This window comes from Ovis canadensis, chromosome 2, assembly GCF_042477335.2.
Source record: "Ovis canadensis isolate MfBH-ARS-UI-01 breed Bighorn chromosome 2, ARS-UI_OviCan_v2, whole genome shotgun sequence".
In the NCBI taxonomy this organism is placed as follows: Eukaryota; Metazoa; Chordata; class Mammalia; order Artiodactyla; family Bovidae; genus Ovis; species Ovis canadensis.
Genome location: NC_091246.1, coordinates 145,003,023 through 145,019,626, shown reverse-complemented (window position 1 = coordinate 145,019,626; position 16,604 = coordinate 145,003,023). Strand labels below are relative to the sequence as shown.

Genomic DNA, 16,604 nt, shown 5'->3' with positions numbered 1-16,604 from the left:
TTAGTATTATATTATATACAAGGACATTGTGATCCAGAGAAGTTCAGTGAAATATGTTTGTTAATGGCAGTGTTGGAACTATAATCTAGGCCATTTCCAAAAGACAAATGTGGTTTTTATATAGTGTTTATTTTAAATTCAGCTGGAAAGCAAATTTTTTGAACTCTAATTTCTGATACTTATGTTGCTTCCCATCTTGAAGGTTAATGGTTGTTGGCCCATGTTTTAAAGTATGTTGTATGAGTTTATACGTGTCATTTTTGTCTCAGACTAGTCAGTAATTAGGTGTTGGTTTGAGTCACTTAAAATTTTTTTTTCTGTCATGTAGCTTTTTGTTTACATTATTCCATTAATGATTTTAAAAAGAGCAGTCAAATGATGTTACCTGCTGCCTTAAACAAGTATCTAACCTTTATGTCAGAACACTTTATTAATCTAGGCATTGCATATTTAGGGGCCTAGTACTTAAAGTAAACAAATAAAAGCTAAAAATTGCTTTTCTATGCTAAATGAAATATAATTAAAACATTTTATTATATACTATTGGAATGATTTTTAAAATTATGCGTATATGTAGCCACTATAGTATTATATAGAAACAAGTTTTTTTCTTTTATTTTAAAGCAATGTAATGACACCCTCTTCTTGAATCATAGATGCAACTTATTTCTCTGGTATGTTAATGATAATTTTTTTTTGTTGTTTAAGCAGAGAAGGGTTTATTGCAGGACCAAGCAGAAAGAACAAGAGGCTTGTGCTCTAGAAAACCCCAAATTCCCCCATGGTTTTTAGAGAGAAGTTTTTATAGGCAAAATCTGGGGGGAGGGCTATAGGGTATGCAACTTTTTTCTGATTGTTTGGTGGTAAGGTAATAATATGGTGGTGCCCCAGAAATCTTGAGCTCATCCTGAAGTCACCATTCTCCTTTTGCGTGGTGGCCCCAGTTCCTAGATTTATGGCTGTTGTCTCCATTTCGTTCATGTCCCAGGGATCCTTCTTTTGGTCCATAAAGGTAACCATGTCTGGCTTACAGACAGGACCTAGGGAGACCAAGTGTAGTTCCCATTGAGTGATGTCCATAAATTCCCACTCATCCTGAGTAAGTTCTGTGGCTACATCCTGGAATATCAGCAGTTTCCTGAGAAGCTGCCATTTCCTCTTCTTTCTCTTGCCTGTATTGTTTTTTCTCATCAATATTATGTTGAGGGATCATATCAGCATCTTAAGAGTGTGCCTTTGCTCTCAACATACCCACAGACAGAAGGATCTTGAAATGCCTAAAAAGCCAGCTTAGCCTATCCTTGTCTCAGAAGGTATTCAGGAAAAATCAACTCCTGTATGGAGACCAGACTATGAGTTAGTTCTTTCCTTTTTGTCGTGTTCTTGTCTCATTCAGATGTCAGGAAATTCTGCTAATATGGCTATGTGGGCTGCACTAATTTTCCCCTTGCAAACCTATGTTATATAGGTTTAACAGGAAAGCATTTTGCTTCTTCTTGTAATTTTTATCTTTAAGACTTTCTTTCCCCTACCTGCATAACATCCTTTTCCCTTTAGCTGAGTCTTCCACTGTTAGGTCTCTAGCTTTCATGTTGGAGACGTTCCTAGGATAGCTAATGATTCTGGCTGCTTGTGAGGAAGAGCTAGCCCTCAGTGCCTTGGTGGATGTTGTGGATCCTACAACACTCCGGGGTGATTTGAGCAAGCAGGTTTGTTGAGAAGCCCCTATGTTAGTCTCTTTGAAACTTTCTTTTTGGTGTTGTAAGATTTCTCAAAGAAGTATTTTCAAATATTGCCCAGAATATAGTGGTCTGACTGCCATTATTTTGTAAATGAAATGGAGTCAAAGCCTAAGTATTCTGAATCAAAATGCATTTGATGACTTTAACCGCATATCCTCCCACCCTAAACCATGCTTGTGTTTTACCTTCTTCAGAGATGAATTCTCCAGCCAGAATTCTATTGGGATGGGGTAAAGCAGTTTTCATCCAGTCCTCATTTTAGCCTCCTGTCTCCTCAACTCCAGCTTCCTAGGTGGCTCAATGGTAAAGAATCCACCTGCCAGAGCAGGAGACAGAAGAGATGCGGGTTTGATCCCTGTGTTGGGAAGATCCCCTGGAGGAGGAAACGGCAACCCCTTCCAGTATTCTTGCTGGGATAATCCCATGGACAGAGAAGCCTGGCGGGCTACATACAGTCCGTGGGGTCGCAAAGAGTTGGACATGACTGAGCATGCAAGCACATGCTCAACTCCCAATTATTGAAGTACCTGGTGCTTCCAGTTTCTGAGCCTTTTAAGTATTCTGCAGAGTAATTGGGGTTGATTTTCAGCCTTCTCCCTTGCCTTCTTGTGATTTGGCTTTCTTAGGTTTACTAGAATCATCCACATAGCCACTTGCTTTCCGATTAACAAAATTTTTGTTTTCTTTTCCTCTTTGGATTTTCCTCATCCTGTGTTTTTCATCTTAAAGAAAAAATACTGTTACTATATTTTCATTGGAGTTTTGAGTGAAAGTAAAATCAAATATTTATGTTCATTATGTCATTTTCACTTTGAATGCTGAATGTATGACATACATTCTCTGGATTACTGGGTGAAATTGAGCCTTTAAAAAAAACTTCTTAATTTCCCTCCAGGATTCTTGCATTGAAAGTGGTGTATGGATTATCTTTGATGGTTTTTTGGTTAGATTGTCTAAATTTTATTAGTTCTCAAGTTTTATTTTTTTATATTTGGGTCTTTAATCCACCTGGAGTTGATTTTTATAGAGTGAAGTAGTGGTTTATTTTTTTCCCTGTGCAGAAAACCAGCTCCAGGACTATTTACTGAAGAATCCATGCTTTTCTCACTGATTTGTAATGCTAATTCTGTCATATACAATTGATCCTCATTATTTTCAAATTCTATATTTGTTAATTTGATTACTTGGTAAATTTATTTGTAAACCTTGAATCAATTCTCAGAGCACCTTACTGGTTATTTTCAGATTTGAGTGGATGTGCAGAGGGCGCCTAGATTCAAGTGGGAAAAAGCAAAACTCTGCCTTCTTGTTTCAGCTCATACTATAGACAAGTGTCCTTTTCATGGTCAGTTCAGTGCTGTGTTTTTGAATTTTTGTCCTTTGGTGATTTTGCTGTATAGAATGTCTCCCACATGGCGTACCAGACTACCGTGTAGTGTTGCTGAGGGTAAGAAGGCTTTGATGTGCCTTACAGAGATTTGTTGTTAGATAAGCTTTGTTCAGGCTGTTACAGTGCTCTTGGCTGTGAATTCAGTAGTAATGAATCAATAGTATGGTATATCCAGAAAAGATAGAGGAAATTTGCTGGTCTGTACATAAAGTTATTACAAAAAGTGCTAAAGTAGCATGTAATGTATGTGATTGAAGCTATGGAATCACCATTTAAATCAGTTTAATCTTGTGTCTATCATCTAATTTTGGTTTTATTTTATTTTTATAGTTTAAAACAGAGTGGAAAATTCCCTGGAAATCCTTGGCCACCCTATAAGAAAAGGACACCACTCCATCCCAGCTATAAAGGTCTCATGAGACTTCTGCACTGTAAAACTTTGCACATTGTGCTGTTCACTCTGCTTTACAAGGTACAGTAGCGATTTGACTAAGAAGACTAGATCAACGCTGATTACCATGATTCTAAAGTGGAAATGCCAAAAGATAATAGTAACATAAAAGTGCCATTTATAAAGCAAAGTGTATTTATATGTTTAAGATGCGTGAGGATATGTCATAATCACATGTATGTGAATTGTATTCTTGTAATTTCAAATCTAAGTTGGAAAATAACAGAGTTACACCATTTGTTATGGGAAACTATTCATCTTTTCAGTTTCAGACAGGAATTATTATACAATTAGATATAAAGGAAAAAAAAAACTTGTTTCTTCTAATTAGAATTTGAAAAATTAAAAATTAACTTAAAAGTAAAAATTATGCCTATATGTTAACAAATTTCTAATCACTACATATATGATTTAAATTATTTAAGAAAATTAATATATTAAATTTAGTTAGCACACATTTTTGTTTTTTTCTTAATGTTTGAGATATAAACAAATACAGCTTTTAGATTTCTGTACCGTCTATTCTTTTTAACTCTACCCCATGATCAGGTTTTCATTTTACTTGCAAAAATTACTCCTGTTAAAATTTTAGACATGGGCCTCAAAAAAACCAATTGAATGGTTTATTTTCATTAATTTCTAAGAAAATTATTCAGTAAAGTAATTTAAGATATTCTTTTTTTAATTAAAATAGTAGAATATTTTTCTTTTTTTTCTTTTGCTTTTATTTATTTATTTATTTTTTAATTTTAATTTTTGCTTTATTTTACTTTATAATACTGTATTGGTTTTGCCATACATTGACATGAATCCACCACGGGTGTACATTATTAAAAGGATATTTGTAGTTTTGATCTTTTATAGACATTTTTCAGTGTTTACTTAGTGCCAGATTTTGTTTCAAATGCCTTGTGTACACATATACACATTATTTTAATTCTAGTGGAAATCCTTATGAGTGACAGTTCTATTTTTATTCTCGTCTTTCAGATATGTTTTTTAAACATTTTATTATGTATTTTTGGTTGCACTGGGTCTTCATTGCTGCATGTGGGCTTTCTCTAGTTGGGGCAATTGGGGACTAACTACTCTTGGTTGCGGTGTGTGGGCCTCATTGTGGGGGCTTCTCTTGTTGCAGAGCACAGGCTCGGTAGCTGTGGCTCGTGGGCCTAGCTGCTCCACAGCATGTGGAATCCTCCTGCACCAGGGATTGAACCTGTGCTCCCTGCATTGGCAGGCAGATTCCCATCCACTATACTACCAGGGAAGACCTCAGATATGTTTTTTTGAGTTTTAGAGGTTAAATAACTGAATAAGGTTAAATAAGTGAATTAGTCAGTAAATCTTGATTTAAAAATTAAAGAAGACTACTGCAAATGATTTGTGTCCTTTCAAGTTATATTTTTTCAAGATTTTCATTTGCTTACTATAAGAATATTTCCTCAAAAATAGAAAGGCAGTATTTAGTTGTTACAAGATTACTATGAATGAGTTTTAAAAATCTCAATTTTGTAATATCATTCCTGACTTTATGAAGAACCTTTAATTGACATTGCATTGGCAGGTCAACTTTCTAAAAATCAGTGTCAGTAAACCATTTCATCTCCTGCCATGTTTAATATTAAAAAACTTTAATATAGAACATGTTAATAAAACTCTCCTGAAACCATCCTCTCTTTTATTGTAGTACCTAAAAAAGTTTTTTTGCTTCCTTAACCTTAAAGTTATGCATTTGAAGCTGTAAGATGTAACGCCACAGTTTTTCAAGCAAAAGTTAATTTGATTTTAGCTAATAATGCTTTATTTATTAAAAGGAGGCAGAATAGTAATGGTATGCAGTCATTGGAAGTCTGAAATCTGTGTTCTAGTGGCTTACGCTAGCTGAACCTTGGTTTCCTCCCTGTAAAGTCTTGGGTTAGAAAGAATCACCTCTATTGCCTGTCAACCTTCAGTTCCCTCTTACTGCTTTCCTGTTCTTCCCACCGTCCATCTACACCACCTCCCTACTATTTGTTGAACACCAGTTGCTAGATATTATTTGAAGCAAATTAAAGATGTTAATCGTATAATCCTCACAATAATTCTGGGCTATTATTCCAGTTTTAAAGATGAGGAAACTGAAGACCAGATGTTGTTCAAGATCAAATAGCTTAAGTATATTCAAAATTTGTTTAAAAAAATCAGGTTTTTAAAAGGTTTTGAAAGTCTGTTCTCCTCATCATTGTGCCACACAAAATACGAATGGAAAAGTCTTCTCAGTAGTCAGATTGAGCATTAGAAAATCAGTGCACTGAAAGTCTTAAGTTTTTAGTGACAGTAGATTAGCTCCTAAGTGACTAAGGCCTTTCCAAGCCCTCTCTGCTGTCTGGGCAGTTTCTAGGAGGCTCAGCCTAGACTGGCCTCTCTCTTATTCTCCCTAGTCTCACCTGCGGCTGACAGTGCCGCTCCCCACAGAAGCTCTAGTTTGACTGGCTGGCTTTTTTTTTTTTTTTTAATAATGAAGACAACAAGATGGCTACCAAGCTGTTTTTTCCTTACGGTATTTTATGTGTCTTCTGGTTAATTGTTTGTTGCATTATACTGAATGAGTGATTGGGATAGGTTAGCCCACCGAGTCCTGCATAAAATGTGTAAGGCTTGCATAATCCATTTATAAGGTCAGATTTGTCAGTATTTCCTCAGTGCAACCTGTCTCCTAACCACTTTATTCCTTCTTCCTTTCTTATATAAACCACACGTTGCATACACATGCACACAGTGTGTGCCAGAACTGAGCAATGAACACTGAGTGCAGAACACTCAGGCTCAGGACTGTAACTTTAGAGACAGATTTTAAGAATATTAGTGTTCCATAAACAATTATTTTGCTCCCAATTATATACCAGGTGCTATGCTAAACACATTTGCATGAACTATTCTAGTTAACAAACATTTATCTGATATCCTTGTAATCAGGAGAAAAGTGTCAATCACTTAGGATGTAAAATATTCCTGTTAAATTACTTTATTAGATACTGGTATTTTTATAATAATTGTTTTAGTGGATTATTTTATGTGTTAAACTTTAGCTGATCAGTGAATTAATGATTCTGAATATTGCCTAAAATACTGTGTAATCCTGGGAGGGGAACCTGTTTTTTAGGTTTTAGTTTGTCTTTTCACCAAGGTATATGTTTACTTACTTACATATCTGATTATGATATGTATAACACACATATGTATATATGATATGTATAACATATGTATATATTATATATATATAACACATATATGTATATATAACACATATATATTATGTTACATTGGTCTATAAGGTTAAAATACTTTTTGATATTTAAGTGAAATATGTTTTATGGAAAAAAGTAATATGGGGCATTTTTCTCTTTTTAAAGATTTTGATGGATCATCAAAATCTTTCAGAACATGTACTCTGTATGGTTTTATATCTGATTGAATTAGGACTTGAAAATTCAGCTGAAGAGGAATCAGATGAAGAGGTAAGTAGTTTTTTATATTTTTAAATGTTAAAGTTGTGATATGCCTTAATGAAAGGTTGCATGTCATCTTGAAGGTATTTATTTTGTCTGAGTATCATACTTAGAAAAAAATCTTCTTAGGAACTTGGAAAAGGCCCTTTTAAATCTTCAACTACATATGTTCTTTTAGAGATTTCACTAATATATAAAACTCCCATTTATAGAATTATTGAATTTGAAATTTGTAATTCTTAATATGTAGATCTAAGAAAAGTTGTTAGTGCATATTTGTACTGTGCTCAGATGCTCAATTATGTCCAACTCTTTGTGACCCTATGGGCTGTAGTGTGCCAGGCTCCTCTGTGCTTGGGATTCTCCCAGCAAGAATACTGGCATGGGGTGCCATTTCCTCCTCTAGGTGATCTTCCCAACCCAGAGATTGAACCTGCATATCCTGTGTTGGCAGGCAGGTTCTCTACCACTAGTGCCATTTTTGTAGTTCCTGTAGTTCAGGAAGATCCCCTGAAGAAGGAAATGGAAACCCACTCCAGTATTCTTTTCTGGAAAATCACATGAACAGAGGAGTCTGGTGGACTACAGTCCATGAGGTTAGAAAGAGTGGGACATGACTGAGCAGTTGAACTACACACACACACACACACACACACACACTGGTAAATAATTATGTTAGGACTTCAGTCTAGAAATTCTAATAATTTGATTAGGGATTTTATTTTTGAATAGCAAATTCTTTCTGTAAAGATTTTAAGTTAGTGGAGTAAGATTTGTTGTAAAGGAGAATGTTTACTTGAGAATATAAGTTGTTAATGTGTTTCAGGACTTTAAAAGTATCATTTCCATGAAAGTAATTGTTAGTTACTACAAATTGATTTTACAGTTAATTGATATTTTTCTCATTCCCTCCATACAAAGACAACAGCAATAGACAGACAAGTGAAAAGGCTAGGCAGTACTTAGTAGTCTTAAGCTGAGTCAACAGAAATTCTTTCATAGATACTAAAAAAATCATTAATATTCCTCTAAGAATAAGTCAGACTTTTGATAGATTTTTCAGACTTCCCTTCCACAGTTAGTCCAAATTAGCGTTATTTGACTGCATTATGAGTGATTTTTAATGGATGGTGAAAAGTATCCTGTACTGCATATTTCCAAATTGAAAACTGTATTTTCTTCTGGAGAAGTTTAGCTAACTTCCACGTTGGCATCGAGCAGTTTGTTTTTAAATTTTCTGTTTGCGTTTGGTTTTATTCACACTTCGTAGTTCGTAAATGTGACTCTAAGGGATTAAGGGATTTAACAGGCAGTGAACTATTATTTGGGCTTGTTACATCTCCATTGTACCTTGGACCTGACCAACAAGATTTGTATTCATTATGTTTATGTTTCAGGCATCAGCATGTGGACCTGAACGTTGTCATGACAGTTGGTTTCCCGGTAGTAACTTAGTATCGAATATGCGACACTTTATAAATTATGTTAGAGTGAGAGTTCCAGAGACTGCTCCAGAAGTGAAGAGAGACTCACTTGCAAGTACCAGCTCTGACAGCTTGGGATCTTTACAAGTAAGTGTAAAAGTGAGAACAAAAAAGGGAGAGACTTCATTATGTTAGGGTGTGTCATTTAGATCATCTTATCATATCCTAGGGCTTCCCTGATGGTTCAGTGGTAAAGAATCCGCCTGCAATGCAGGAGACGTGGGTTTAATCCCTGGGTTGGGAAGATCCCCTGAAGAAGGAAATGGCAACCACTCCAGTATGCTTGCCTGGGAAATCCCACAGACAGAGGAGCCTGGCAGGCTGTGGTCTATAGGGCTGAAAAGAGTTGAACACGATATAGCAACAAAACAACAACAAAAACAGTCGTATCCAAAAAAAAACATTAATGTGGTTATAGATAACTTTAACTTGTCCTTTATATCTAAGCAACTCTGATATATCTAAGCAACGTCTGCCTCACCCATCTTTTTCCTTTAATCTGCCAGAGTTCACGTCGGCCTAAAGTTCTTCAAAGAGAGGTAGATGTATATGATACTTGCATTAACTAGCAATGTGGCTTTAACTGGAAATGGGGACAAATGCTGAAATATTTGTGTGTATATGTGTGTGTTTAATTAATATGGTTAGAATAAAAAAACATTTAATGTATGTGTGCATTCTTTTTAAAATGCAGTAATTTAGGCTTTATTTATTTATTTTTTTCCAACTTTTTTTTTTTTTTAAATTTTAAAATCTTTAATTCTTACATGCATTCCCAAACATGAACCACATTATTGAACTTAAAAAATAATACTGCATATTTAATAGTGAGCTTTTCTTAGTAGTGTTGGTATTTTGGGCCAATTATAAGAAGCACATTTTGTTTTGTTTACATTTAGCATTGTTACTAACATCTTAAAAATGAATGTTTCTGAAATCAAAATAAATTTTATCTTTAGTTGCTGGTGGCATGCCATTCACAACCCCCCCCCCTTTTTTTTTGCTTATATGATAGTTAATTAACTGATAAAATAAGCCCACAAAAAGCTTAAACTTCTTATGTTGTGTATTTGGACTCATTTAAAAAATAAGCTCTCTTATTGCATGTAGCTTAATTAACTTATAAAAAGCAGAAATGAAGAATCTTGAAATGACATGGCAAATAACTAAACTTAAATATTTCTAATTCATACAGTCTAGATTTTTGCAAGTAAAGAATATTGAATCATACATTTCTTATTGAAAGAGTTCATTTGTAGGAACTTTGTCTTTGACAGTATGCTTTTTCTGTGAACACCATAAGGAATTTTGATTAAAATATTGCAGTCTGTAAGAGGCAGCTTTTGCCTCTAATGCTGGTAGAGGGAACTTTGATAAACAGCTTGGACATTAAAAAAAAAATGTATATGAAGTTCATAAAAGCTCAGCTGATTAAAGCATTGTTTCTCTGCTTGCTTAAAAAAATTTAGTGAAATCTATTAAACTGACTTGTATCTTAATTAAAAGATGATTTCTAAGAGCCCTAATGTAGTTTGATTGCTTTAGCAAAAAGGCTATTTTGAAGATAAATTATTGAGAAAAATAGTTTTTAAAAATCTGTTCAATAAATATATTAAATATGAAAGATTAATTTTTCATCTTTTTATTTCATTTTAGTAACTTAAAGCATTTATGTTAGAAGTAATTTTCAAACTTTTAAAGTTCTTAAAAAATGAAATCAATGAAATCAATTAGCATTTGAGATTCATTAACTTGGAAAAAAATTAATTTATGATTTTCTTAAGTGGACGATATCATGGTCTTCTAGAAGTTAGTCAGGAATATAGTATTCTTGATGAATGTTGGATAGCTTTGATTCCTTAAAACTGATGAAAGTCTTAGTTTATGATTCCTTTTGAATATGGCTGTAGATACTACTGAAGCTTTGTCTGTTTTCCCTGATAGGCTTAGGGGGGTTGCAAAAGAAGTGTTACTGTGGATAATCTCCTTTTTCCTCATTGTTGTTTCCAGATTGAGTCGGACTAAGTATATTTAAGAGAAGTCAAGGGGCAAATTTACTTAAAGAACAGATCTATTAAATAAATCTTTGGATGAAACTTTGATCGTATCCTTTGGAAAATGTAATGCTAATGTATTTTAAAACTGACCCTGAATAACCTTCTCTTGATTTTTCTTTCTTTCTCGTTTGAATGGTAGAATTCTGGTACAGCTCAGGTTTTCAGCTTAGTAGCAGAGCGCAGAAAGAAGTTTCAAGAGATCATCAATCGCAGTAACAGTGAAGCAAATCAAGTGGTTCGTCCTAAAACTTCAAGTAAATGGTCTGCGCCTGGTTCAGCTCCACAGTTAACTACAGCCATTTTGGAAATTAAAGAAAGTATATTGTCTTTGTTAATTAAACTTCACCACAAACTCTCAGGAAAACAAAATTCCTACTATCCTCCTTGGCTTGATGACATAGAAATTTTAATCCAACCAGAAATTCCTAAGTATAGTCATGGAGATGGTATAACTGCAGTAGAAAGAATTTTACTAAAAGCTGCATTGCAAAGCAGAATGAACAAACGCATCATTGAAGAGATATGTAGAAAAGTGACCCCTCCTGTACCACCCAAAAAGATTACTGCAGCAGAGAAGAAAACACTGGACAAAGAAGAAAGGTAATTTTTATTTTTAGTGCTTTAAACTAATGTATGATGCAGTTGAGGATTTTATATTACCACCCCCACCCCCACTTTTGTTCATCTGAGGCTAGCTATAATCATAACTGAATAGTTTGTAAGAAGGGGGGAATCAAAGTTAGTCAGTGCTTGTATGTTTAGCATGCTTGAATTGGTTGAGTTTCTGTTCAGTGGCTCAGTTGTGTCTGACTCTTTGCGACCCCTTGGACTGCAGCACGCCAGGCTTCCCTGTCCATCGCCAACTCCCCGGAGCTTCCTCAGACTCACGTCCATTGAGTCGGTGATGCCATCCAACCATCTTATCCTCTCGTCCCCTTCTCCTGCCCTGAATTTTTCCCAGCATCAGGGTCTTTTCCAAAGAGTCAGTTCTCCACAGCAGGTGGCCAAAGTATTGAAGTTTCAACTTCAGCATCAGCCCTTCCAATGAATATTTCCTTTAGGAAATATTGAGGAAATAAAAAAATTTAGAACAGGACTGATTTCCCTTAGGATTGACTGGTTTGATCTCCTTGCAGTCCAAGGGAATCTCAGGAGTCTTCTCCAACTTCACAGTTCAAAAGCATCAATTCTTCAGTGCTCAGCTTTCTTTATAATCCCAACTCTCACATCCGTACATGATTTCTGGAAAACCGTAGCTTTGACTAGATGGCCTTTTGTCAGCAAAGTAATATCTCTGCTTTTTAATATGCTGTCTAGGTTGGTCATAACTTTTCTTCCAAGGAGCAAGCATCTTTGTATTTCATGGCTGCAGTCACCATCTGCAGTCATTTTGGAGCCCCCCAAAATAATATCTCTCACTGTTTCCATTATTTCCCCATCTATTTGCCATGAAGTGATGGGACCAGATGCCATGATCTTAGTTTTCTGAATGTTGAGTTTTAAACCAACTTTTTCACTCTTCTCTTTCACTTTCATCAAGAGGCTCTTTAGTTCTTCACTTCCTGCCATATGGGTGGTGTCATCTGGGTATCTGAGGTTATTGATATTTCTCCTGACAATCTTGATTCCAGCTTGTGCTTCATCCAGCCTGGGACTGACCCTGACATTAAATTACTACTCTAGACCTGAAGACCCCTTTGGAAAAGTTGCTGTTATTTCTGTGAGGAACCTAATAATTCTCCTGCTATTTTATTTTAAAGTATTCAACTTAAATATCTTCCCTGTTAGCTCAGACAGTAAAGTATCTGCCTGCAATGCAGGAGACCCAGGTTTGATCTCTGGGTTGGGAAGATCCCCTGGAGAAGGGAATAGCAACCCACTCCAGTATTCTTGCTTGGAGAATCCCATGGACAGAGGAGCCTGGCGGGCTATAGTTCATGGGGTCATGAAAAGTCAGATACAAATGAGCAACTAAGCATGCATGCACAAACCTGTAGATCCCTTTGGAAAAGTTGCTGTCTATTACTACTGTGGGAAATCTAATAATTCTCTTGCTATTTTAAAAAAATTAATTCCACTTTAAATGATAGTAGAAAATAAAAGAAAAATTTTACTAATCCTTAAAAATTTGTTTTAGTTTCTTATAGTGATTTCCAGTCTTTCCTATATATGATCACAAATTGTTAAACAAGCAGTGTTTTAAAACTTTGATGGTTTTAGCTTTTGAAGCTTTAAGTTGCTTTTAATTTGTTGTTAAGTCATAATATTAACAAAACTTCTCCATTTTTCTTTGAACAGTGTTCTGTTTACCAAGATACAGGAGGATAGGTGGCTCAGGATTAGCGGTAAAATTGACTTGCTCAGTTTTGTATGTTACTGAGTTTAAGGAGGGCATCCAGGTGAAGATGTCCAGTTAGATACAGGGTTAGAGACTTAGGTGAGAATTCTTGAGTTAGAGCTACAGATTTAGGCATATAGGTAATAGTTAAGAGCCTTGTGTATGGAAGAATATGGACAATAAAAAGATGAGAACATTTAGTGTGAAACTCAAGGGGAAATCATAAAGGGGAATAACTAAGGAAGGAGCACCTATAAAGGTAACTCAGAACGGGATGGTTAGAGTGAAATAAGAGGAAAGCTGCAGAGAATGGCATTAGGGAGGCATAAGAGGAGGAGGTTCAGAAAGGAAGAAAGATTGTTAAATGCTATGGAAGTTTAGTTAAGATTGGCAGTCCCATTTGATTAGTTAGAAGGTCATCCTTTGGTAACTGTAACAGAAGCAGATTTAATCATACATAGCTGTTCTTCATTTTTGCTGTAATTTTGTTACAGATAATTTTAATAAAAGTATGCACAAAACTTTTAGTACATTAAAAATTTAGGAGAGTTCTTATTTCTCACAGTATTTTATAAATAGAAGTTGTTATATAGTAACATAATTTAGGTGAAAGTTCATTAACTTTGAATTGGTAGCTACCTAGAATTTAATGGGCTTCCCTGGTGGTTCAGAGGGTAAAGCATCTGCCTCCAATGCGGGAGACCTGGCTTCGATCCCTGGGTCGGGAAGATACCCTGGAGAAGGAAATGGTAACCCACTCCAGTATTCTTGCCTGGAAAATCCCATGGACAGAGAAGCTTGGTAGGCTACAGTCCATGGGGTCGCAGAGAGTCGGACACGACTGAGCGACTTCACTTTCACTTTCACTAGAATTTAATAGATATAATTGGAAAGTTAAAAATGAGGTAAATTTTTTTTGTTGTTAACTAAAATTAGTCCTCTTCTAAATTGGTCTTCTTTTGTTTTGGTTATAGAATAATGTCTTTTTATTTTTTAAGGAAGATAAAAACATTCAGTGAATCAAAACTTATACTATTTGGTTAAAGGCATTTTGTCATTATTATTCATAACAGATATAGATACTAGAGGACATAATTCAGATGCCTTTTTTTTTTACAAAGGCTCTAATGCTCTTATAATAAATAGTAACCTAAAAATTTAAGGCTTTTTTTGTTATGGGCCTGTTTCCTTTTTGTCATGGTATTATTGACAAGGACTTGAAACTAATTCTGTAGCAGACAGCTAATGATTAAAATGAATCAGTTTGAATCTCGCTATGCGTCTCACGTTGTTTTTTTTTTTTTCCCCTCAATTTAGGGTTTTGGGTTAAATTTCATAATAAAGGTAGAATAGTTTATATACACTTAATGATCTATTCCCAGGTACCTCAGCTGTAGACATACTTGACATCAGTTTCATAATAGATTGATGGTGGTTTAATCCCTAAGTCATGTCCCACTGTTTGCAACCCCATGGGCTATAGCCCACCAGGCACCTTTGCCCATGGGATTTCCCAGGTAAGAATACTGGAATGGGTTGCCATTTCCTTCTCCAGAGGATCTTCCCAACCCAGGGATTGAACTCGAGTCTCTTCCATCTCTTGCACTGGCAAACGGATTCTTTACCACTGCACTGCCTGGGAAGCCCTCATAACCTATTAACTCCATAGAAAACTAGATACAAATAGAAAACTCTAGATGGTTGTAACTGTATGCAACCTTAGTATGTCCATGTCTTAGGTCATAAGGGAAAATTGCTGAGTTGTATGAATGTGCTAGAACTTGTGTCTTTTGGTTAATGGTCTTTATGCACATTTATGTCCAAGTTTAGAAAGGAATAACCTAAATTATGAAAAAATTCACAAGGGAAAAATAACAATACTCCTTTCCTAGAAATCATAGACAACTACTAGAGAAATGCATTGTTAAGAACACAATTTAAAACGATACCCATTTAATTTTCTTGTTTCTGTTGAAGTCACCTGGTGTGACTGAGTCTCTGCTCAGAGTCTCACCGACTAAAGGAAAGTCGACAGACATAATTATCTATAATTTACAGTAATTCCAGAACAGAAATGAATTCTATTTTAAAAAATTATTTATTTATTTATTTTTGGTTGTGCTGGGTCTTTCATTGCTTTGCTAGTCCAGAGAGTAGGGGCCGCTCTCCAGTTGTGGGTTGGGAGTCCACACCGCGGTGGCTTCTCTCGTTGCGGAGCACCGGCTCTAGGGGCGTGGTGGCACTGGGGCGTAGTTGCTCTGCGGCATGTGCCGTCTTCCAGGACTAGGGATCACACTTGTGTCACCTGCATTGGCAGGCAGAATCTTACTTGTGCCACCAAGGACGTCCTCAAAATGAATTTTAATACCAGTGCCAATCAGTTTTCTTAAGAAAACCTCAAGTATAATTGATTGGCACTGGTATTAAAATTCATTTCTAGGACTTCCGTGGTGTCACAGTGGATAAGATGATTCCGCTTGCCAGTGCAGGCGAGATGAGTTTGGTATTCAGATTTGTTACTTGAAATAGTATTTTGTGAACCTATGTATTCTAAATGTAAATGTACATGTACATATTTAAAGGTCAGCTGTAGAGTGCATAACTCATTGTTTTAATTGAAGAAATGGTGACACTTACTAGTTTATAAAGGAGTAGTATGAAGACCAAACACACATTCTATCACTGTTACTATTATTTAAATATTTTTGGAGGTCTCATAGGTCTTTGAGCATCTATAGTACATTTTTGTTTGTTTCCGTTTCTTCCTTAGTGACAAATTTTAGTCCTTTGATGATGGGTTTAATTTTTAAAACCTTTTTATTTTGAAGAAATCTTAAACTTATAGAAATGTTTCAAGGATAATACAAAGAACTTTCTGGATCATTTTAGAGTAAGTTGTTTTACAGTGGAATATTTTAGTGTAATACTTCAATGCATAGCTTTTAGAAATAAGGGCATTTTCTTATATAATCACAATACACCTTTCAAAATAAAGGAATTAGCATTTTACTTAGTATGATAAAATCCTTAGATCCCAAGTTTTAACAGTTGTTCCAGTAATGTTGGTTATAGCAGAAAGATTCTGTCCAGAATCACTCATCATGTTTTCTTGTTGTATCTCTTTGATTTCCTTCAGTATGGAATAGTCTTCCCTTTTCCTTTATTTTCTTGACCTTGGCACTTTTGAAAATTACAGAGCAGTAAGCACTGTAGACTATCCCTCAGTTTGGGCTTGTCTACTTTTCCATTATGCTTGGATTTGGATGATACATCTTTGAGAGCAATATCAAAAAAGTGTTGCTGGGGAGTTTCCTGGTGGTTTAGTGGTTAGGATTCTCGGCTTTCGTTGCTGTGGCCCAGGTTCAGTTCCTGGTTAGGGAACTGAGATTCCACAGCCCCTGTGGCCCAGCCAAAGAAAAAGAAGGCAGAGGGGAATGTTGCAGTTTTGTTTTGACTGCATCCTGTCAGTTGTCACATGATTTTAATTTGTTTCATCACTACTGATTAACTTTGATCACTTGGTTATGGGGGTATCTGTTAGACTTCACTGTCAAGTTACTCTTTGTAAATATCCTCCCCTTCCTCACCTTTGTAATCAGTATGTGTTAATAACTTGTGGAGAGATACTTCGAAATGCTGCAGTATTCTGTTCAT

The 16,604-nt window shown here is 35.5% G+C and overlaps 1 protein-coding gene across 1 annotated transcript in view; it reads left to right on the top strand.

Moving 5' to 3' along the window:
• UBR3 (ubiquitin protein ligase E3 component n-recognin 3) overlaps positions 1–16,604 on the top strand; it is a 200,412-nt gene that overhangs the window by 99,806 nt on the left and 84,002 nt on the right. The window contains exons 20-23 of the mRNA XM_069577308.1: positions 3,463–3,604; positions 6,976–7,080; positions 8,469–8,642; positions 10,752–11,212. Of these exons, the coding sequence (XP_069433409.1) occupies positions 3,463–3,604; positions 6,976–7,080; positions 8,469–8,642; positions 10,752–11,212 (882 nt within the window). The remainder of the gene's footprint in view (positions 1–3,462; positions 3,605–6,975; positions 7,081–8,468; positions 8,643–10,751; positions 11,213–16,604) is intronic.